Source organism: Neopsephotus bourkii, unplaced genomic scaffold (assembly GCF_033783945.1).
Source record: "Neopsephotus bourkii isolate Nb327-2 ecotype Australia unplaced genomic scaffold, CSIRO-AGI_Nbou_v1 NB_567, whole genome shotgun sequence".
NCBI classification, from domain to species: Eukaryota; Metazoa; Chordata; class Aves; order Psittaciformes; family Psittacidae; genus Neopsephotus; species Neopsephotus bourkii.
In genome coordinates, this window is record NW_026901068.1 from 583,633 (window position 1) to 608,435 (window position 24,803).

Genomic DNA, 24,803 nt, shown 5'->3' on the forward strand with positions numbered 1-24,803 from the left:
TACCAATAGAGTATTTTCTCTGAAGCATACAGCGCCACAATCTAGTGTTTTAGGTAAGCGTTAGACTTGAGAGGCTGGACTTTCTCTGTATAAATCCTTCCCAGTAGGAAGAATGTTTGTTCCACATGATTGACCACTTGGAAGGCAGATTTCATTTGGACATCCAATTTTTTTTAACTGAAAAGACAAGTAGCAGAAGATGATGCATTCTGTTGCTTTTTTATGCTCTTGAGGATGAGAAGACAACACTATTTACTTCCTGTTTCTGGGTGTCTTCCCTGAAGTTTTCCTGGATTCTTTTGGATCCTTTACAGTACTTTGTTGAAATAGGTTTTTGTCCCAGAATTGATAATTTTCTGCTATCCTTAAAAGTCACTGACAGGGCAGGAGGGTGGGAGGGAGGTGTGGGTGTGCTGAGCTGTGCTGAGCCTTGAAAAGAAAAACATCTGCCTTACTCATGGTAGAACCTTGGAAGAAACAAAACCATGAGAACTGGGATGCTTTTAGGCATCACTTTTCTGTCACACGCTCCCTCTTCTCGTGTTCATCTGGGGGTTTTGCAGTGTTATTATTCAACGCTTCTTATTAAGTCAAAGACCAAATTTTCATGTGTCTATTCTTTTTAAACTAGAGAGAAACAGTTCATCTGTATGCCTTGTTCTCCCATTAGCTGTATTGGTGTGAGACTCTACTGAAGTAGGCATTTATGCCTCTTTAAAATGAGACGAGAGTTGGCTCTGGAGTGGGGGCAATTGCCTCTCAACTTAGTCACTGAAAACATTCCATGTACCTGGGAGGAAGCCATTGAAAGGAATGTTTGATCTGTGAGCCCTGTGATCTATCTCCACTGGTCTAGTCAGTCCCTTCAGTGACACGCTGCCTCCTCTTCCAGTCTACGCTGATTTAACTTTGTATAAAATACTTCACTCATAGGTTTTGCATAGGTTCGTCTTCTGGGTTTGACTCCTCAGGGCGGCACCTCCTGGAGCTCTTAAAACGCTGAATGGAGCAAATGGCTTCCCAGGCACTTCATTCTTTTTCCTTGTGTCTTGCATCTAATTGCTCTGTTTATCAGCACTGGTACTTTATACAGATATGGCAGGGTTTTGTCCCATTAATTACTGAGAGGGAAGCTCATCTTTGGTTGTGCAACCCAGTAGCCTGAGGAAAATTCCTGCTGTCTTTTGTCAGATAACCTCTGCCCCAAAAATGGCTTTTCAACATCAGAGCTGCATTAATAAAATGTTTATTTAGCACCTTTCAGGTTGAAGGATCCAAAAGCTCTTTACAATTAACTACACACATCAGCACTGAAATGCATCCAAGCAGAAAATCAGCAGACAACTCACTGCGTAAATTCCAGAAAGAATGGACTTCTGGCCAGCCACTTGGCCAAAAAGCAAAGGAGAAGCGCCAGTGACCTGCAGCAAACAGGATCTGATACTGGTTTGGGTTTTGAAGGTCTCATCTGGAAAACCTACCTACACGGTAAAGCTGCATTCAACCCAATTTAGCCACCTCAGAGAGCTGAAGATTTGCATCAGCCCTGCCAAGATTAGAATCTGTGGTGCCAGGGAGTCTAGCCTAATCCTAACCTGACATTTAGATGACTAAAGCATTACCTCAAGGTAGAGGACAAACCCAGTGAATTCAAGTTGCAAGCATATAGTAACACAGTGCTGGTTTTTAATCCAGAATGCAGATGTTTATACATAAACATCCCACATGTACAGTATGCCTCTTTACAAGCACCAGGCATTCATTTACAGTCCTGTAACTTTTCCAGCTTTGGGGGAAGGGGAAACGCAGCCTTCTGAGCTCTAGTAGCTAGAATAATCTTTCCAGGGAAATAGAAGGCACTTGGCACGACTGAACAAAGCACCTGGAAATTCTCTGTCAGGAATGATCCTCATTCCCTGGGAGGACAGAGATTACTTCTTGTCTTTCCAGCTGTAATGCTGACAGTTCGTGAGAAGTATAGGCCAAATAACTTCTCCTGTTCTACAGAAGTATTCTCCAGTGCTGGAAATGTCTGGTGAAAATACACAGCCCAGTTCCTCCCTGTTGCAACGCGACAGAAGAACTTGGGCGTGAATGTGGAAGTGTGGCTTTGTTACTCCTCAATGCATCTCGTGACTGTAACGTTGGTTACGTACGTAAGGCTATTTTTTATACAATTTGAAAGCACTTAATACAAAGGTACATGAATACACTGCATCTTATGGCCTATCCGTGGAGAAATACTGAAATACTACCATAGGGCTGTTCAATACTAGTTTTTTCTTTCAACCTTTTATCTTAATACTAGAAAATATATAAATCATTTACATGACATTATGCAAAAGAAGGCACAGCCGGTTATAGTTTCCACAAGCACAATGCATAATATGCAGGAAAAAGGATTAAAAAGAAGCTTCACATCCTTATTAGATACATTGTTGCAGTCCGTTAGGAAAAGTACTTCATCAACAACAGAAGTGTTCAACACTTGAGAGCTATGATATAAAAAAATTATAATTCGTTTAATGCAAAACAGATTTATATATACTTTTATATATAAACACTGTTTAAAATGCTAACATAATAAAAGTAGATTATCCATGTAATGAAAAGTGCAAACCAAGGTAATAGAGGGTTTTCACAATGTCCTTCTCATGACACAGGAGATGATAAAAAAACTAGCCCATAGGAATGAAGTGTTAAATCCACCAGTAAGTCCTTGGCAAGATGAGGCATCATCAGGATTTCTGGGCGTTAGGAGAAAGCAGCACTGGAGAAGAGGCTCCGTCCAGGCTGTGGAGCGGCACTGTTATGTGACCGTTCAGCAGAGTTGGAAACTGGAAGAGGCCAAAAGGTAAACATTACTCCTTATCTCAAAGCATTCAGCCCAGAAGCACGTGGCTTTAGCATTAGCAACTGACTCCAGATGGTTTCAGGACTTCTGATTCCTACAAGCTAAGATGTGTACTAAATGCCTGCATCAGCCATTAGGAATGTAAAACAGAGGGACAAAACCTGAATAACTTGTAAATGTACAGGGATCTGCTACTGGCTGTATTTTATATAACAACGTAACAACACATTTATCATCACCCTGGGAAAGTGAATACTGTAGAGAAATCCTTCCCCACCCATTCTGCTTCCAGAAATGTTTTTCAGTCTACAAAATATTAATTATAATACAACCTTTGCATCTGCCCTTAATAAAAGCTACACAGGAAAAAGCTCTGCAAAAGTTAGTCGAGGTGTAGATTTAGGGCAGAAAAAGCACAACTGTGAATATAAAGCATAGGGAAAATTACTCTCCAGTAATTACAGTTTCTCCCTGTATTCACTAAGAAACCATAAACTACCTACACCAGATCATTCAGTACGTGAAGCAGAACAGACTGACGTTTAGTATTAAGCTTCTGCTTCTGAAATACTGTGCAAAAACTACTTGCTCAACACAGAAGCTGTATACTCCTTGTTCATGACAGCATCCTGACTCTACCTTGCCTGCAGTGATGTGTATTGACTACTTCTTAACATCTGACCTGAGAAGCACCAAAGAAAGTAGGCGGAATAAACCTGCTGCAGCATGAGGTGGGAATTATCCCAGCAGTAGATAGTGATCTGGCCTCAAGGCTCAGCTCCATGAGCTGCTGCTGGGTTTGTGTTGGCTTGAAAGGCAGAGCTGAATAACAGAGCTCTCAACTTCCAAGTGTCTGCTGTAGTTTTACCCCTGATCAGATCAGTCCTTCAAAAGCCAACTGTGCTGTAATCAACCTCTACATGGGCACGTAATCTGCTTGTAACAGCTTTACTCTTCCACTAAGATATGGGTTAATGATACCTCTCTTCCAACCTTCAGCTGAAAACCACTGCTGAGCAGTGCAGGGGCCCGCAGGGGTCTGGCTCCAACACTCCTGGTGTGGCCAGGACTGGCTGGTACCTCTGGTTGAACCAAGCCAAACCTCGAGAAATGTTTCCATTGCTCCTGCCAAAGTTAATTAAAACACAGAGCTTGACTGTGAGCTCTTGCTGTTCTCGTCTTGGCTTCTAAAGCCAGACATGTAAATTGCAATGTGTTTCATGTGATTTCTAAAGCTAACAGAAAGAGGGCTGTGTGATATCTGGTGTCTGTTGAGGCAGGTGGCATGCTGGCACTATGTCCTGAGATGCAAATGATGCTAACATACTTCCCCTGGTCTCCAGCCCAGCCCACCTCTTGTTCTTCTTCCTGCTATAGCCCCTGGAGCTCTGACGATGCCTTTTATTCGTACATCTCTGTCAGTGTCTGGGACTTGACTGTGCCCACTCAGGGCCACCATCTATTCACCATCAACAAAGAAAATACACTTCATTTAGTTAGCACTTAATCTAAGCTAATTTGGCAATCCTTACATGTGACTGCATTTTCTTGAATCAACCAGTCCTGTGCAAGTCTCTTGTAACTCCAGTTATATGCTGATTTCAAACTAATGGCAAAACATCAAAACAAGCTTAATTACACAGCAGTGTGGCTTCAGAGGGAAGACCTTCCAGGTAGGTCACTGTATCAAGGCAAATTGTGTGGAAGGAGACAGCAGATTTTAGTGATGCTCTACATAGGCTGCAAGGGAGCACAGGCATAGGTTTATGGGAGTTGCTTTCACCTTATAAATCCTGAAGAAGAGTTTTTACTGGTTAATAAGCCTCTATGTGCTCTGTGAGGGAGTATGCACATAGCTGGACAGAACAGGCTCCTCCAGGTTCATTAAAGGAGGAACTGTACTTTCCCATAGGCATATTCTGGGTTTAGCGGGACCAGGACATGGATGGCTCCCATCCTGGTCCTTGCACTACACAAAGACTACAGCCCTAAAGAACAGCAGGCAGTGTCAAGCACAGTGCTACTGTGAAAAGCAGCACGCACCTGAAAGAAAAAGAAATGCAGGAACCCAACCTGTGCTCAACGCACGCCAGCAGGCAAGGGTACAGGGGCAGGCAGGCACTGCAGAGCTGCCCCAGCCTCTAGCTCCTGGCAGGATTCTGACTCCTTCAACAACCACCAAATGTTCTTTCAGCTCCCGGTGCAAATGACCAGGTGAAAGCAACTTGAGACAGCTTCAGCTCTTTCCTCCATTCCTTGATAGGGTTAGCATGAAGCACAGGCTGGCTTGTGCAGGCAGCACGCGGAGAGCTCTACCCTGATGCCTATGTAGGTCGACCCAGTAGCTCCTGTGGGCTTGGCTACACTTCAGCTGTATTTGCCATTTCCTACCTGCTATTAAAACAAAGCTCTGTGCTTTGCACACTTGTGATTGTGGCCTTTGCCTGAATCAAGGATCACTGGTAAGGCCCTTTGGGTGTCTCAGGAGGCAGAAAGCCAAGGCCACTCTTCAGTTCCCACAGGGGCAGCCAATGTACGTTCATACAAGCTCATTCCAGGCCATGGCGCAGGCACTTCCCTCCTGAATGAAATGTCTGGCTGCTTATAACCATGTGTGTAAAAGTAAGGTCCCAGGATAAGTAAGTTCATCTGAAACACAATCAAGGAGCCCCATGGCTCTGTGCTCACCTGTCCCACTGGAGGTAGAAACACTTACTACCCCAGTGAGAACCGCACCTGAGCAGATCACTTGAGTCTGACTGCCCAGCACCAGCCTCAGAGCTGGGCAGTCAAGACTTCCTTGAAGGTTCAGAGACCAACCCAGGGTCCCTGCCTAGCCCCCTCTGTTAGTGTTGGTCCTCCACAGTGGTCAGAGTTCATTCCAGACGTGAACCTGCATTCTCCAGCTGTTCGCATGGCCATCAGCAGATCAGCATCATTCCTCCTGTGAATTACTGAATCAGCTGTTATGCAGCAGCTGGAGCTGCTAATACCATCCCCACCATACTCTTCCTAAGCCTCGAGCAAATGCAGCTGCGTGCTGTGGCCATCACGGTTTACTTCATAACTTTTGTATTTACTACATCTCTATGTAACTTTTGACATGTTTACTCTCCCAATACCCATGAGCAAGAGGGGGCAGTGCTGCCTTTCCCGTTACATAAGGAGAGGTCACGCTCAGAGGTGTAAAGTAACTTGGCTGAGGACTCATGGATAATTTGCAGGAGAACTGAAAATGGAGGCTTCAGGTCCAGACTGCCATTACTGTCTGGGATTCTACAGGTACATAGCAAATAAAAAACAGACTAGGGACAATGTAGGCCCCCTCAGGAGGCTCTCAGGTGAACTAGCTACACAGGATTTGGAGAAGGCTGAGGTTCTGAATGACTTCTTTGCCTCGGTCTTCACTGGCAAAGGCTCTGACCGCACCACCCAAGTCTTGGAAGGCAGACACAGGGACTGTGAGAATGAAGACCTTTGGCCCACTGTAGGAGAGGATCTGGTTCGAGACCATCTTAAGAACCTGAATGTGCACAAGTCCATGATGAAATCCATCCACGGGTCCTGAAGGAGCTGGCAAATGAAGTTGCTAAGCTGCTGCCCACCGTATTTGAAAAATCATGGCAGTCAGGTGAAGTTCCTGATGACTGGAAAAAGGGAAATATAACCCCCATTTTCAAGAAGGGGAAAATGGATGACCCAGGGAATTAGACCAGTCAGTCTCACCTCTGTGCCTGGCAAAGTCTTGGAGCAGATTCTCCTGGAAGGCATGCTAAGGCACATGAAAAACAACAAGGTGCTTGGTGACAGCCAGCAGGGCTTCACTAAGGGGAAATCCGGCCTGACCAATTTGGTGGTCTTCTACGATGGGACTACAGAACTGGACAGGAGTAGAGATACCTGGACTTGTGCAAAGCATTCGATGCTGTTCCACACGACATCCTTGTCTCTAAATTGGAGAGACATCGATTTGATGGATGGACCACTTGGTGGATAAACAACTGGCTGGATGGCCGCACACAAAGAGCTGTGGTCAATGGCTCAATGTCTGGCTGGAGACCAGTAACGAGTGGTGTCCCTCAGGGATCGGTGTTGGGACCAGTCTTGTTTAACATCTTCATCGCTGACATGGACAGTGAGTGTGCCCTCAGCAAGTTTGTCGATGACACCAAGCTGTGTGGTTCAGTTGATGCACTGGAGGGAAGGAATGCCATCCAGAGAGACCTTGACACGCTTGTGAGGTGGGCTGATGCCAACCTCATGAAGTTTAACCATGCCAAGTGCAAGGTCCTACACCTGGGTCGGAGCAATCCCAGGCACAGCTACAGGTTGGGCAGAGAAGAGATTCAGAGCAGCCCTGCGGAGAAGGACCTGGGGGTGCTGGTCGATGAGAAAATGAACATGAGCCAGCTTCAGTGTGCGCTCGCAGCCCAGAAAGCCAACTGTATCCTGGGCTGCATCAAAAGGAGCGTGACCAGCAGGTGAAGGAGGTGATCCTGCCCCTCTACTCTGCTCTCGTGAGACGTCACCTGGAGTATTGTGTGCAGTTCTGGTGTCCTCAACATAAAAAGGACATGGAACTGTTGGAACAAGCCCAGAGGAGGGCCACGAGGATGATCAGGGGACTGGAGCACCTCCCATATGAAGATAGGCTGAGAAAGTTGGGGCTGTTCAGCCTGGAGAAGAGAAGGCTGCAAGGAGACCTCATAGCCGCCTTCCAGTATCTGAAGGGGGCATATAGGGATGCTGGGGTGGACTCTTCATTAGGGACTGTAGTGATAGGACAAGGGGTAATGGGTTAAAACTTAAACAGGGGAAGTTTAGATTGGATATAAGGAGGAAATTCTTTACTGTTAGAGTGGTGACGCACTGGAATAGGTTGTCCAAGGAGGTTGTGAATGCTCCATCCCTGGCAGTGTTCAAGGCCAGGTTGGACGAGGCCTTGGGTGATATGGTTTAGTGAGAGGTGTCCCTGCCCATGGCAGGGACGCTGGAACTTGATGATCTTAAGGTCCTTTCCAACCCTAACTATTCTATGATTCTATGAAACCCTGTCTTTCTGAGTGAGAGGTAGCTCATTCAGGCAGAAGGGTTAACCTACACCCACCTTACTGTGTGTGAGACCCCAAACTGGTCTTGCTTTTCTCCGAGTCCATGTTCCACCACTCTCCTGGCTGATCTCTGGCTGGTCTACACTCTCTTCCCGAAGCTCTAAGAGCTCTTACTGGGGTCTAACATTTATTTCTGTTTCCTTCATACAACACATGTGTGCTTGTGGTAGAGACTGCCTTGTAGGTTCTGACTGTGGTACGAGGCATTTAAAGGGGTTACAAGTAAGAAGGCCTCTCTTTCAAAGTGCCTATTAACTCCTGTATTTTCTTTAACTGTTTCCAAAGCTCCAGACAGATGTGAGATGTTTCCCTGGTGTCCCTCCCACACGTGCACTTTCAGAAATTAAACCTGTGCATTGGCAAGACCTACCTGGAACAGAGTGTTTGGTCCCTGCAGCCTGGCAGGACTCAGAGGAGCAACTGGGCTGAGGCTGCTCCAGAAATGAATGCTAGACAGCAGCGGGCTTGGGGTCAGCAATAATCCATTTGGGGTCTGCAAGACAAAAGAACACCCTATGATGCAAACCTCAGGAGTTACAAACCCAAAAGTCTTACACTTCACCAACTGGCTCTTTTGCCTATAGTTCAGACATAGCGCATGGCCACCCGGCCCTGCATCCTGTCCCCACAGAGGTCAGTTCTGGATAGCTGCAGACATCTTCCCTAGTGTTGACTTCATTTCTATTGTGATTTTCTGAAGGAGAAGCACGGTTATTGTTTATGTGAACCACGCTCATGTGACCATATAAAACACCCCATGTCTGTGAACACAGCCTAATCTCCTTCAGAGCCACATTTTACCTTTGAAGGGCAGCAGCTGCTTGAACTGGCTGCAGCTTTTGAAGCATTAACGCATCTGCACATGGAGCCAAGAGAGCTGCTGCTAGCCTTTGAAGTTACCTCCTCTGATGGCGCCTGCTCAAAATGAAGAAGTTTGAAGGAACTGGTTTGGGTGTTACCGGAGGGCGCAGCTCATTGCTTGAAAAGAACCAGAATGGCAAGAAGTAAGAATCCAAAGCTTTTCCCAATGTGGAGGTGGCTCCTTTCAGTGCCATGGTGCACAAGGATCACTGGGAATGCTCCCAGCACTCCTAAAGCACTACTGGGGAGGGAAAAGTTAAAGCACATGCAAATCTCCACTCAAAGGAAGAATCATATCAATTATTCTGTACCCAGAGTAACTTTTATCTTTCCAAAAAAGAACATGAAAGTGATGTGACAGTTCTGAACAAAGAATTTGGCATAATGAGTTAATCTTACCAGTGAGCTTGATGCCAATTATCAAATCAGTCCTATTTAGCACAGCACTTAATGGAATTTGAGTGCACGCTTAGCAAGTAAGTATGTGTTTTGCTGTGTAGGACAAGTCCCTCAGTGCTCTGCTGAACTGGGGCATCAGTTTGTCGAGAGCTTAAAATACATGACGAGAAGCTAGAAGCCGGAGGATAAGGAGTATGTCCCCCTAGTAGCCAGCATGTCGTGCATCCTGGTACCTGCTAGCTTCCCACCAGGCCAGAAATACAAACTCCCACATACAGCAATTGGTACCAGGGGTCACAGTTAACTGCTCACACCATGGGCTGTCACATCCCATTGCCAGGACTCTGTGGTCAGCAGACTCAGGAGGGCGGGTACCATGGGTCATGAAGATTTTCAGGTATGACAGACATATCCCTTGGAAAGCAGTGCCTGAGGACTGGCTGTGGTGTTGGAGGCTCTATGCAAATGCACAGAGTACAGACCTGCTCTGAAGTGCTTGCACTGGAGTTCACTGGAGGGTCAAGCAATTAATTTAACACCAGCAGAAGAGATGGGAAAGACAAGGAGTGGCAAATTAAGGTCCTCCAGTGATGCTGTCGTAAGGTGTCTGAAAGGGTGTTTAATACAAAGAGCTTGGCTGCTCTTGAAGGGAACAGTTTTTCTTAAGGAATCTCCAAAGAAGCTGGGTTCATGGAGAAATGTGATGGGAAAGGACACTGCCATCTCCCTTGTGCTGAGGAAGGTGGATCAGAACCACCAAACCCCATGGAAGAAACCAGTTATGTCCCAAGGATTAATAAACATGTGGTACTGCTGGGAAAGCAGAAGGTGCCATGCACTAAAACAGCAGGTATGGTGGTCACAGAAGTATCAGTAAGGTAAGGGTTTGAAACCAGAACTAGATGATCTTAAGGTCCTTTCCAAGCCTAACTTTTCTATGATTCTGTGTTTGGACGAAATCAAAAGGGGCAAAGAGGGGCCTGGCAAGGAGAAAACTTCTGTCTTGGTCTCGTAAAGTGACAGGTCTGCTCAAGGTATGTGAGCAAAACACTTGACAAGCAAGCCCTTGTGATCAGCTCCCTCACAAACACCTTCTTCCAGGACCACTGTGTTTTTATGGAGCAAGAAAACAGCAGTACCAGTGAGAGCACTCGTCCTGTGCCACATGAGAAGCTGATCTCCACAGGCAGGCAGCTGTTGATGGGGATTTACAAGACTGACAAAGAACGCACTGAATTAGGTCAGGATAAATACTCAAGAAATCTACTTACAGAAGAGCCTACTAACCTTAAAACAGAAGAGGTAAGCAGCACGACCCAACAACAGCTGACTAAGGACACAGTATTGTGCCAACTGTACTAAGAGCTTTGGCAAGCTATGCCTCGGTTCTTTGTGTCTGAGAATTTGCAGATACCCACAACTGAAAATGCAGTTATTGAGAGGGTCTTCTGAAAGTAATGAATAAAACCTGAGGTGTTTATTCCTACCTAGATACAGTCAGAGCAGGTCTTCAGAGAGACAGGAGGCTTGAAACTGAGCTGTCCTCCATTCACCTCTGAAAGTTCTGCCAGAGCCAAGAGCTGGCCAAAGCAAGCCTCCAAATCTGTTTAATGCAACAAGAGCACAGAGCCTCCCAGGCTTGTTCTCAGTATTGCCACCAGTCAAGCATCAAAACCACCACAGGAAAAGTAAGTGTAAACACCACCAGAGCACAGGCTATCCTGAAATTACACACAGAAATTGAAGTGTTGCTTGTTTTGTGCCCTCACGCAGCTGTACATCTGGTACTCCGTGTGGAACCCAGTGGGAAGTTCCTGCTTAAAAAACATCATTATAATCTAAGGAACAGCTTAAATAGAAATAATTCATTGCACAGAGAGGATTACGTTAAGTAACAATGCTCATGGCTCCTGACTTCTCTGGCAAAGGATGCATCTAAGTACAATCTTTCTTCTAGCTGTCAGATAACAGACAAGTGCTGTCACGCGTATGTTACTTCCCAGGTCATTAGGCACGTGCTGGAGCCTGGATGGTGTATGTGGATATAACACAGACCATGCACGTGCTGGCTGCAGGCACACTACTTTGTCCATAAGGAAACAGCATGCTGTAAAAGTTACAAATGCTAAAGTAGCGGCCTGAAGGAAAAGAGTAAGTCAAAATTACATATCCACATGGGCCGAGGGACAGCCAACAAATTAACAAGCAAAAGTAATCTGTAAAAGAAGCAAGTACTGAACAAAGTCTAAATCTCTCTCTTTGAAGCTAACCAAACAGAAAGCTGACATTTCTCTATTGAAGTATGGTACTGTATGCACTGGCATCTTCAAACCCACTTTGCTGTTCTGAAATTGGTTGTGTATATTATGTGCCCTTTCACAAGGGTATTCCTCATGACCAGCAGGTACAATAGAAAGCCACCTGAAACATCCTCTGAGGCAGCAGGACCTTCCTTGAGCCTACATCACCCCTAGAGCAGGAGCTGGTGTCTGGCGTCCTGTTCTGCACCTGCCCCTGCCCTTGTACCGCTGGGACATGATGAATCAGAGATCGTCTAAGGTATGATGCAAGCTCTTCCTAGGATAATGGGATAGATTGCAGATTTCCAGCCTAAATTATGGCTTTAGTTATTTTGAATTGTGGTATTACAGCCACAATCATCTAGCTAATTCCCTTCTATGTCGTTCAGCGGTAGTAAGTACACCAGTTTATAGATGAATTAGAAAACTAAACATTCAAAGAAATCATTAGAAAATGAGGAAACGAATCTCTGTTCATACTGAGTTTGGGGGCAGCAATAAATTAAAGCCAGTTTGTAGTAACTCATGTTGTCAGTCACTGTGTCTGGTTGGCATCTGATGTGATTTATTTGTCAGATTTCCTCCCTACGAGCAAAATACTGTGGTTATACCACAGTTAGTTATAAGAGTCTGTCAATGCACCCCAATTTTGGTTTGCCACACTTCCATTCTTCCTGCCAAGCATAACTTCACTTCAAGGCTTCAGAGTGTCAAAATGACAGATAATGGACCACAGGATCCTATGCCTTTGCAACACAACCTTGGTATCTCTGGTGGCTTACAGGTGTGTGAACTGCAAGTAAATGATGGCTTGTAACACACACCCACCCACACCCTTTGTGTTTATTTACTTTCAGTTTGTTGCATTCAATGCCAGTATTTGCATTTTTACTGGGGAGGATAGGAGAGACGTTGGGGGGGTTCCTCATCGGGATAATTTCACTCTTGGGTTTTTTGGTCTCATTTTGCAGCGGTAGCAGCTCACTGATGGACACACCAGGCCATTACCTATGTGATTTCCCCCCCCTCCTCTGATCTCTTACATTTTTTTTCCTAGACTTGCTTGAAAATGGGAACTTGCCATTGTGATTGCACAAATGTGATTAAAGAGAACAAAATAACCTCCTGCTTATTCAGCAGGCCTGTCCTGAAAGGAAGCTCTGGCAAGGCCTCTGTGGATGCATAGAACTTTGGAAATTGGAACTGGCTTACGAGCCTTCCTTAGAAAGTACTTAATTTACTCTGTATTCAAAAGCTAATGAAAAGGTCACAGTGTCTGAAACCCAACCAAGCATCCCACAGCACACATGCTCAAGTCATGACCTACAAAACCCTCGTGTTTTTCTTGTTGAATTTGTCCTGCTTGTTTTGTAGACCTGGTTTGAACTGACAAGCGATTCACTCATGTTCACTAACGGCTGCCCATCTTGTTACCCTTCCAGGCAGACTATGAACTGTGACAACTTTTCCCACACTCACATAGGAACCCCAGGAAGAACCTACTTTCCACTCTTTTTTCAGACCTCTGCTATGTTTCCCTCTTCCCCATATGTCGGTTTTTGTCCCACCAGCTGGATAGGCGCAAAGAGGTAACACTCCTGGCCACATGGAGGGAATACCTGGCTACAGCAAGAGTACAGGAGACAGGCAGGTCTCACCTGTGCAGTGAAGAAAGCTGGAGTCAGGGATCCTGAAGGAAGTGCAGGGCTGTTGAGGGCGATGGAACCGATGTCGGTGCTGGAAAGGACCATAGGTGGGGCAGAGATTTCCAAGCCTTTGGGTTTTTTAGCCTTTGGGGGAAGAGATGGAGATTTTGCCTTGGAGCCTGAGGAGAGGTTCAAAGGCTCAAGGGAATCTGAGTCGTGGCAACTGGAATCAAGGAAGAGGCTCCTGTGATCTGCAGGGAGAGGTGAGGTGGGAGACAGAGACGGTGACCGGGAGGAAGATGACGATGGAGATGAAATGCTGGCACTGTTGGGTAGCTTTAAGGAAGATATTTTAGCTGATACTGACGAGCTGAGAAAAGCAGAGGCAGCTGCCGTTTCGGAAGTGGAAGGCAACGACACCATGGGCTTCATAACTTGTTTGTCTGTTTTGTTTGTCACAAATCTGATGACAGTCCGAACCTCTTCCACTGGTGTGTTTCCTTCTGACTCCTCCTCCAGTTTTTCTGTTTTGATTGGCTTGTAAGGGTCTGGCTGGTTCTGCAGAGAGTTGATAGTGAAAGAGGAGTACAGGCCAGAGTGGATATATTCATTACGGCTTGTGCTTTTCAGTGCTGACAAGCTGTGCTTGTGCTGATCCCTGCTCTCGGAAGGCATCTTACAGTCGCTGTCCTGCAGCAAAAGGCTCTCTCTGCTGATTTCCACAGCATGTGGATCCATTTTTAAAATCTCAGGAAAGGAGACAAACTTGTACACAAATTTTTGTCCAATCACTTTCTTGATAATGTTCTGCAAACACAAAAGCAGATGCTAGAAAGATCAGCATTTTAGAGGCACCAAGTACAGCAAACATAAGGGAGTTCACAAGAGTAGGGGGGCACTGCTCCCTTCTTAAGCTGAGCACTTGTTCATCACTAACACTGTTCATCCTTGGCTCATTCCCATACCTCTGCTCAGCCAGAGAAACCACCTCTGCTCCACGTGGTGCCTAACAAAATCACCATTACTGTGTGATACAGACCTACTGGTGCGCTGTTTTCCCCTACTTCTGCTGAGGTAGCTTGGGTATGTCTTCTTTCCAATAGAAACAATCCTGCCACCTTGCAGGCTCAAGCCATGCCATTTGAGTTTCACAATGAAGGCAAATTTCCTCATTTGTGCCTCCCAGAAATGACACCAACTACCCTGAGTGTGAAATATCTCAAAAGGACAAAACCACTTCAGCCTCCACGCTCCAGTCACTTTGCCTCTCTTCCTCACCTCACACAGAAGGACTGACCTAGGCTGATGGTGACCTCCTCCTTTCAAGAGTCAAGAACTTGTCTCTGACAAATGCAATCACTTGCATGGGTTGGAAATGTACTGTATGCCCTGTGCTGTCTCCCGGTTTGAATGAGGGTGAGGATGATCACTGGTGCAGGCAGATGCTTTTCATTAGTCTAAAGTGGCCATTGAAATTAATTATTAAACAAAAAAAACCCCAAACCACTCAAGGGTTTGTAGAACTATTTAATTTTTCTTCATATTTATCACAATAAAACTGTCCCTTCATGGAAAGAACTGATTCCCTTTGAAACTGGAATCTCTCATGAGGGCCCTGTTTCCAGTCCTAGCTCTCTTCCTGCAAACCTGGGTACACTGCCTGCTCTAGCACAATGCATGGTATCCCCAAGGACACGATGTGAGCTTCTCCAGAGAGACACTTTATGGCACCAGGTGCTGGTCTAGCCTAAGAATGGGCCTGGAACATTTCCCACCCTAAGCCAAGTGCTGTGGCAGATCAGAGGCAGTATTTCCTGAGATTTTGATAGTGATTTCTCTCTTCTTGAAGGCCCTGATGGAGAGCGTATCTTTAAGCCACCTGTGAAAAACCCTTTTCCAAGAAGCTTCCCTTTAGTGCAACACATCTGCTGCACCTCCAGGTTATACTCTGCAGACATCTGCTTTGCTGTACATATGGGAATGTAAATATCTACAGGATTCCTAAAACTCTAATTTGTTTTTCATTCTACCACTGAGACCAGAAAAGGAAAGATTTGTTAAATTGATTGAAAATAAAAAGAAAAATAAATACAAAATCACCCCTATCTATATATGGGTAGTAGCCAGTGCTTGCAGCGCCCATACTACACCTTTTTGTCACAAAAGCAAGGCTCAGTTTGGTAAACAAAAGTCTGCACTTGAGTACTGGAACCTTTTCTGTCTTTCAGCCGAGCTGCTGCACTCTGTAATTCATCTATCTGAATGCCCTGACATTTCATCCAGGCACCTTCCTGAATACGAAACTAATGCTACAAAGAGCCCTGGGATCTAGCTTTGCTTCACAGGTCAGGAGCTACGGCACGAATGCAGAAAGTTGTTTCTCAAGTTGATAACAGGGATCTGTAGCAAGGAGAATCAAATACAGCAAGTTCAGACTAAAGGCACAAAACTGCTCTCTTCCATGCCAAACTGCACGTCTACCCACCTGATGGATCCTGCAATGCCTATTTTTGCCCTCCAAAAGTTCAGTCAGCCTGCAGGATCTGTCTTCATGAACTGTAATTCCCGGGGGTTAGACAATTTTGGCCTAGCTATATTTTTTTCATGCTAAGTAGGTGAAACATGGGATGGACACACTTCTTCTGCAGCCAACGTTGCATTCTTCTTGAAAAAGGCAAAGCCTCCAAACTATTCACATACCCAAACAAACATCCCAACAGGGTCTGGTTTTCTTTTTTAAATATATCTCTCTTTTTCTTTAAATTATTATTTAAGATAATACCTCCCTTCTGCTCCTGGCAGCCTTGAGTTATTGTTACATCAAGCACTGCCAACAGAGATCTTACTTGGAAAATGTGATCAAGCAGCAAAAGATTAAATGTATTTGAGGGTGGCACTTCTATACCAGTGCAGGCTTGAAACACAGAAACATTGCTATAAAAAGCAACTGAACAGGCTGGTGAGTTTATACTTCCTCTGTTATTATTAAATATAGTGGTATTTTTAGAAGGTCTCAGTCCAGCTCCTCTGACCCCGTAAGACTGCAGCAAAGGCCCACTTAATGATGCCTGGAGATTAAAAGCATTGTAGTGCAGATCCCACAAGCACTTTGCAGCCTTCTCTTAAATGTGGAGCCTGAGGGAAACTCCATCTGCATGTAAGAAAATAAGGATGCAAATTAATTAAGTGCCTCCAAAACGCCACTGACTTCTCCAAATTTTCTGACAAATAATCGAAGGTAAAGAGCACCTGATTTTTACCATCACCTCAGTGATCTGTCAGAACCATCCTGAGCTGTGGACGATGGTTCAAACTACAGAAGACAGTGCATCATGACAAGCAGGGGTTCTCCACCCTCAGTTTGAAAGGGCAAAGATGTTTTCCTTGTATAAAGACTGTGTTTGCAGGGAGGGTAAAGCATGTGCTCAGTAGCAGGACATACAGTAAGTGTATGTGCACATTTAGCCTGTTGTTATCTGAGTTTCCTAGGTAGACCCCTCGTGAGCAGGCGTGCAGTGAGTGCTGGTGGCTGCGCTGGCAGGGATGGTGACTACTGGGGCAGTGCAGCTGCTGGGGAGGAGAACTGCGCAGCAGGAGCAGGGCTCCACTCCAACAGCTTAAAAAAGGGTAAATCTTATCAAGAAACAGAACTCTCTGACATCCAGAAAGAGGGCAGGAGCTGGGAATGCCCCCTTCCCTTCCCTTCTTGACTGGTCCTCTCTTGAACACTTTACACTTCCCCTCCTCTGTCCCCAGTCTGTAAAACTGATGACAGCAAACATTAAGTACCTGCCACTGCTAAGTGTTTGCAAGCTGCCAATACAAATAGTACAGCACTGCCTGATGTCTGCTGTAGCACAGCAGCTGTTAGGGAGCTCAGACTTACTCACACCACATCACTTCAGACCCTCAGTTCATGCGCACCTCCAAACCCAGCCTTACCCAAGTGCTGTGAATCAGTCGGAGGGATGGGGCTCTCTCCCTGTCCTTCTCCACAGACTAGCTGGCTGAGCTAGATGCCAAAGGCTCAGTGGCCTGGTTCCCCCTGCAGCTTAAACCAGGCTATAATGTGGTTGGAAGTTTTTTGTGTCAACTACGCATATGCACTACTACTTTAGGAACCCTTCCCAAAACACACAGGAGCTGTTTGCCCATCCTAGCAGCATATGACCTCTGAGTTTCTTTCCACTTTTTTCTTTGCTCCCAAAGTTTCCCTGTGCATTGGTATGACTCAGACTTCATTTCTGCTATCATGTGTTTGCGTTTTATTTTCATCAGCTCTGACTCTTACTCCCTGTTTGAGCCATCTAGAGCTAAGGTGTAACTATATGACCAGTGTGACACAAGGATTTTAGTGGCTTGGCTCAAACCTGCTAGCTAGCTAGCAAGTTTACTGGCTGCAGGAGCCACCTGGGAGACTGAACTGGGAAACGGGACCCAGTTCCTAGTTGAACTTCAGACTAATGTGGGGCCTCACGGGCTGGAAGACCAGACAGGGACTTTTTTCCTCCTCCCAGGAACTGACCTGAGATCTCAAACTCATCAGAACAGGATGAACTTGTCTGCAGGTATTAAATATCCCTGCTTGGGAAAGAAGGAGAAGGACCAGAACTGTAGCTGCTGCACTTAACTCCCATTGGATGTGTTGCACATTTCCTAGCTCCAAGAGTACTGAGGGATGCAACACATGCAGGGATGCTTAGGCTATGGATTCCTCACAGGACTCTATAAGGAGGGAGCCAGGCTACCTCCAAGCACTGGGAACCCTACCCAGAGAGGGCTGCTCACAGTCCAATGTCTGAAGTACATATGCTGGTACGCGTGGCTGCATGATTTGCTCTAAAAACGAGGGGCCGTGTGTTCACATCAGCAAGTGCAGGCAGGCAGATTCTGTTTATGCACTCTGCTTATTACACTGTGTGTGTAGAAGCTAGATTTCTGTAAAACGTTTAATGGAGACACAGGTGCTACCAGACAGTGCAGCTATGCTGAGCTCTGGAAGCACAAGGCTCTCATTTAGCTGGATCTCTGTCTTTCCTTACACACCTCCATCTGGAAGACAAAGGCCACTCCTCTGGCTGGCACCTTTGGCCAGGTTCCCTGCTTTCACTGCTGCAGTTCACTGTAAGTCCCTTTCCTCTCACATCAGACATGTCTATTTGTCACTCCTTTCAGAGAAGCTCTTGGGTTTTCTCCTCTACCATCACCTCTGAGTATCAAATTCTTTACTCCCATCTTTCCGTAAGGACAGCACTCAATAACCACTTCTATGACATTTCACGCAAGCACTTTCTTGACTTCTGCACATCATTTTTGAACAAAGCTCCTTCCACTTCTCAATAAAGCTATTTTCTAACACTCCTTCAAGTATCTCCTTGTAACATCTCCTACCTGTACCACTACAAAATGTAGAGCTGCTACTCTAGCATCATCATACCCCTGTTGTTTCTTTGTAATGTTCTTTTTCCCCAACATAACTCAAGAGAAGACCTTCCCAAAAGTAAAATAATAGTTTTCATTATTAGTTTATATCCTGGAGTTCTCTAAGCAGACCAAGCAAGGCCCCTCCTCCCAAAACAATTATTCCATGCTGCCACCCACACTTCGGCATTAAAAATAGGAACGAGTGAGCAAGCTACTGGGTCTGACTTGTTAAAGGAGAGAATGCCATGGGCTCCTCTGAATCCTAAGAGCACAAGAAGCTCTGTCCCCTGAGCACTGCAACAAGCACAAAGAAGCTGGTATTATTTATATTCTATACATCATACTGCCAACCTATCTCAATAAGCAGGCAGCCGTTAACCGAAACTAAAATGATTTATTCTGTCTTTAGAAGACAGACTGAATAGCACTCACTGAGCAATGCCTGGGGCCACATACTGCTAGAGAGGATGCAAAAATATTGAATAGTTGCTCATCGCAACGGTATGTGTCTGTGTCATTAAAGATGCAGCATAACTCATGCAAACACTAAGGTTACCCAGGGAACTGCGATTCTTGCCTTTCCTAACTTCTGAGGGCTTGATTCCACAACTGTTACGTCCTATTAATGTCTGTATCAGCATGGAATTTCCTGGATTTGCCCTCCTTCCCTCTAAAAACCTAATGGGGAAAACTCACTAGCTTCCTTCTTGTGGTATCATCTTGAAATATTCATGGGGAGCTTTAGTAGTCCTGAAACCTCCAGAGGCTTCTAAAAGATACCTGTCATTACAGATACCATAAAACTAAGCAACTAAGCAACTCCAACAGAAAGAAACCTACTAATCCTACTTGTATGTTAGTTCTACACGTGAAGCTAAAGTGCGCTGTGTGGGAATAGATGTGAAGTGTTTCCTGAAAGCATTACAAGAGATTCCTGAACAGCAGAAGTGTGTGACATGATGGACATGTTACTGAAGCTGTAGGTAGAGAGCGGAGGGTGCCTTTCCTCAGCACTATCTATTATCTGTTCTGCTGCTCTGTTGAGGCAACAGGGGTAATGCATTAAATAAGAAGGGGGGAGGCAAATTCGCACAACAAATGAAACAGGAAATGGAAAATCTTCAGATTATCTACAAACCTTCAGCAACCAGAATCATGGCAGCAAATTACAATCAAGACATGCCACACTACATTTCCTGGGGTGCTTTATGTGTTAATTTAACATAAATCTAGCCATCGGCCTCAACAACACGTCATGCTTGCTTTCAAAGCCTGGCTAAGAACATGTCCTAATTCTGTTATTTTTCCCCAGTACTGGAATTAATTTACTTTTAAGTTCAGCTGAACCAGATGATGAATTTTAACAAGCCAGTGTTCCCCCCAAGCAAAAAGCAGAGCTCATAAACCCACATTTATCCAGTGATCAGTTTCTGCTTCTCCATGGTGAATAATTTCAAAGACAAACCATGAAGCAGTAGCTCTGTGTCAGCTCTATGCAGCAGCAGCAGAGGGCAGCCCAAGAAAGGAAGGCCCATCCCATGCGTCACCATGATTTCCAAAAGATCACTGTCCCTTGCCTCAAACTCACATGCTGTCTCACCATTTGGGTTATAGGTAAAGAAGTCCCTGTTGATAATTCCATGACCCAAATGGAGTCTTCTCCAGAGTTCTGCCTCTTGTCTTCCCCACTGCCACTCCCCAGCCTGCAGCACAATGTTTATCCATTTGCTCAGTGTGTATCCCATTTGCCCCAGCACATGCAGCTGCCAACGCATGCATCACTGCCAATAGCAAGGGATGGGACAAGGCTCTCAGAAGGTTCTTTAAGACTACCTCAAGGTCTAGACTACTCTTGGTTTATCCCACAAAATGGTGAGTGGTCCAGGGGAGAGGAGAACAAAAGTCACCTCACCAGGCCTTCCCCTTATGTTCTGCAGAAGAGAAACAAGAATGCCAAGGAGCCTTTCCTTCCTTCATCACTTTCTTCCCTTTCTGTGCCATGCAGCACAGACTGAACTGAAGGCATAGGAAGCATTTAGGACTGAACGCACTGCTGAGCACTCCCTGCTAGACTACTAGGATTCATCATCTGCTATCTTACGTCACTATCTCTCACACTTCAAAACCTGCTGGAAATTCCTTGTCCCTCTGCACTCTGCTAACAATCTGCCTTTCTCCACTGCTTGGGAGCCAACAGGACCCAACACTCCACACCCAGACAGAGAGTGAGAAGCTCACACTGTTTTCTGCTAAAGGTGTTATTCCTTCAATTTAAATAGCAATAGCTATGGTTTTGGTTTGGGGTTCAAACCCTGATCACAAAACAGAGAGAAGAAGGAGCTTATCCTTCTCTCCACAGGAGCTATGACCTCCATTGGGCTGCAAAACTCCTGGAAAAAAGCCCAAATCCTTGTGCCAGACGTAGATGGAATCTGCAGACAGAAGAGAGCACACAGTCCAAGAAAGCTGGTGTAAGAACACCAAGCAATCACCTCAGCCAGAGCCCTGCTGACTCTGTCACCCTGGTGACAGAGAAACTGTGGAGGCACTCCTCTGGCAGATGCTGCACGAGCAGAGACAACACAGATGCCTGAGGTGTGTGTGTGCTGGGGGGGGGCAACTGAAAACAGTGTAAGGGTTAAGAAAATAAGGGTTAAGGGACAAAAGGAGAAAGGGAGCCTCTAGGAGCTGTTACACTTGAAGGGATCAGAGAGAGCTCAATGGACAGGTGCTACAAATCTCTCCTACCTTGTTTTTAAGCAATGTCCGGTGACTGTGTATTTGGGCTCTGCCTGGATATGCTGCTCACTCACCAACAGGCACTCTGCCTCCATTGATCCCAGTCAAGTTTATTATCAGAGGAGTTACAGTCATACAATGAAGCGAGCTTCCCCATGCTGAGCAGAAGCCTTTTTAGCACTTAGTGAAGGGAAATTCATCACACCAACTCCTTGGAACAGCCATTGCACTGTACTCCCTGAATCCTTCTGTGCCTTCTCATCAGGCCTCCTTTGAACTTGTTAAGTGGAAAAACCTGACTTTTAATTGACAAAATACTAAAAACATTTCACTGCAAAACTTAAAGCTTTAAACCTGAAATTAAAAAATTCTTACAGGAGGAGCCCTTCCAAATTCCAATGTGAGTAGTGAAAAGTCTAACCATCCAGTTGTGCACAGATAATTTGCAATCAGCACGGGATTTGACTGCTGTGTTAGACTGGCTGCATAGTGCCCAGCCCCACTGTGCCCTTCACGAATCAGTGCACAAGATGCATATAGCACAGTAATTAATGCACTATATAGTATAGTGCAATAATTAACACATTGCATATATTAGTGCAATAATTAATACATTTAGTGCACTAAATAATACATTACAACAGTACACCAGGCTGAGTTCACCAGTAGTATCTAGTTTCCTCTGCCTTGTGCACACAGCAAACATGCCATAATCATGCCAAACACTGGTGTTACTCACTGCATAATCTCATCTCACTAGCTCTTCTGAAAAACCAAGATGAGAACAGACCAGTAAGCATGGCTATGAAGTTTTCCTTTTTAGTATACAAAATCTGTAACAGTCCTTCTTTTCCATATTTAATCTTCAAGAATATAGAAAACAGTAAAACTTAGACATAATTTAGACATGTTATTTTTTAAACTCCAGTTAAGGGGAAATAATCCTGAAAAGATTTAATATTAACCAATAAACAAAATACAATGTTAATCCAAAAAAGGGTGGCAAAACAATTTGGAAACTCCTTGAACCTGTTGAAGTCAAAAATAGAGAAAGGTGAATATGCAAAATCTTTAGCATCTCCATATTTGTGCTCTGCATTTTTTTTCCCTCTAGCACCTTGACATGTCTGAAAGATTTCCTTCAAATATCTGCCTCTGCCAGCAATCTAACACATAACCTGGCTATTTGCTGTTCTTGTTTTTGCATTCTCTGTTGTACTGTTGCCACCTTGCTTCCTGATGAAGAATAAGACCAAGGACTAAATGCCAAAGTGAAGTATGGCTTCATGAGAGTGACAGTGATCTTATGTATGCCCACTACACTGCAGAAGTTTTATTTCCAGAGGAGCTATCTGTAAGTAACCTCTACTGACCTCTTCTAGACTGTGGGCATGCTCATGATGGCTGCAAATCGGAAACAAATTGAGTGATCTAAAAAATTCCAGATTACTGTATTCAATATGTTATTATTTCAGATTTCAGTTTTAAATAAAGAGGCTGAAAGTGGAGCTCTCAGAAGCCAACAGCCCTGCAGTAAGTGTATGCCTACACTATCTGCCTGTAACCAGCTTCTGAGAATACACAAATAACCACAGCTTGTCAGATATAAGTTGGCTGCCTAAACTGTGCTGACTTCTTGGGTCTTATTATTTCTATCAAACCTCAACAGATGTACCTGTGAAGAAGGAGCAAAATGTAGTAGGTCTTGCAAGGGCAGAAAAACTGGATGAAGAAACCCCCACCAAAGCACATGTTTCATTAACCTGAGATACCCAGAAGGTAAGTTTCCAAGTGGTAGTAAATTTAACATTCAACAGCAAATACAGTCTTCACGTGAGATGAACTCAGCATGAGACTACTGCCTTGACAAATGGACCCAAATATATCCCTGCTCTGACACCCACCATCTGATCTGCTTCTTTTCCCTCCGCTTGCTACCCTATTTTCTGCACTTTCATGCATTAAGACATGACATTAGTGCTCTCTTATATATATCGCTGCTGATTAAGTGATAGCAACATATAACCTGGACTGCTGTTGAAATTAACACAGACTTTGTCCTAAAATGACATAGTGGAAAATGTCCAAACTCTTGGAAACACTGAGCATTAACAAAGGAATAGTTACAGTGAGATCCTGCTGAGGTAATACTGCTGTCATAACTGTAGGAGTGTTTCAGCACTGTATTTCCAGCTAATAAATTAGGATCTGATACAGTTGTCAAGATGATTTATCAGAAAGATCAGGAAAGACTAGCTAAAACACTGGCCAACAGGATTTATGTTCCAAAATATGTTTCCCATGAAAACTGTGAAACCTCAACCTCTATGCTGCTGAGTTAGTTGTTTGTCTTTTCCTTGTTCTGACACGGGTGATACCCGCTGGTAAAGCTGCCACACTCTGTCTGCTGCATTGCAGTTATTACTGCTGTCTACCACCTCCCTGCATTACAGAAGATCCTATCAGGCTGTAATAATCAAACAGTTCTCTGTTATCAACAGTTATTTTATTGTTGTCAAAAGCTACAGAAAGTATTGGGTAGCCAAATGCATCAACACATGAAAGCATCAGTAAGTGTAAACCTAGGTCAAAACCTCCCCTCCTCAGGCAACAGGATGTGCAGTGTTTTCCTGTGTACCTTTCAGCTGCCCTCTTACCTCCACTGTGATTGCCTTCAGTACTGCTGTTGTAAAAGCTAGTTAGAGGAAGTTTTGAATAGTTTCCACATAGAGGTGAGATATTAGTGTTTCTATTTTCTTAGTCTGCATGAGAGTAACAAAATTTACCTTGTCATAATAGTATCTGAGCGCCCGGCTCAGCTTGTCATAATTCATATTAGTTTTGTTTTTTCTGAGTCCCCACAGCTTAGCCACTTCTTCTGCCTTGAGTAGCTTGAACTCGCCATCGTTAGACGTCCAGCAAATCAGGTGCTCATGTTTCTGGTCTAGCAGCAACTGCAAAAGGAACTGCCACAGTGTGATTGCACTCTCCATACCTACAAGGGACAAAGGAGAGCAACAGTGTGAAAAACATTCAGAAGCAGGTGGTCCACCCAATGCTTTTTTCAGCAACAAGTTCTGTGTAGAACTTGCAGAATCATCCTACGTAACTGAGCAAAGGAAGCTGCTGTATCATTTACAACCAAACATCCACCGGACCTACAGGTCTCGTGCTGCCGTTTCAGTATTTTTTCCACAGCTATTTTCTGAAGGGATACATAAAACAGTAAGTAGTTAGAAAAGCACTGCCCACATAGTTCACACGGTACAGTCATCTCCAGTTAGTATCTTCAATTCAGTGTATGCTATCACTCTTCAAAGGAACATATGGGAGAGGTGAGGTGAAGGGAGAGAAGAGAGCACCTGATGTAACTATTTGGTGAAATGAGCTGGAAAAACTGCTATTTACTGTCATGAGGAGCATACTGAACCCGTTCAGGTATGTCACTGTGTAGAAGGGGAGGAAAAGG

The 24,803-nt window shown here is 44.8% G+C and overlaps 1 protein-coding gene across 1 annotated transcript in view; it reads right to left on the reverse strand.

Moving 5' to 3' along the window:
* Window positions 1-2,171: 2,171 nt before the first annotated feature.
* Window positions 2,172-24,803, reverse strand: part of ELK3 (ETS transcription factor ELK3) — a 39,602-nt gene continuing 16,970 nt past the window's right edge. The window contains exons 2-5 of the mRNA XM_061351237.1: window positions 24,121-24,329; window positions 13,184-13,978; window positions 8,336-8,458; window positions 2,172-2,837 (exon numbers count right to left, since the gene is read on the reverse strand). Coding sequence (XP_061207221.1) covers window positions 2,739-2,837; window positions 8,336-8,458; window positions 13,184-13,978; window positions 24,121-24,327 — 1,224 coding nt within the window. The 5' untranslated portion in view covers window positions 24,328-24,329 and the 3' untranslated portion in view covers window positions 2,172-2,738. The remainder of the gene's footprint in view (window positions 2,838-8,335; window positions 8,459-13,183; window positions 13,979-24,120; window positions 24,330-24,803) is intronic.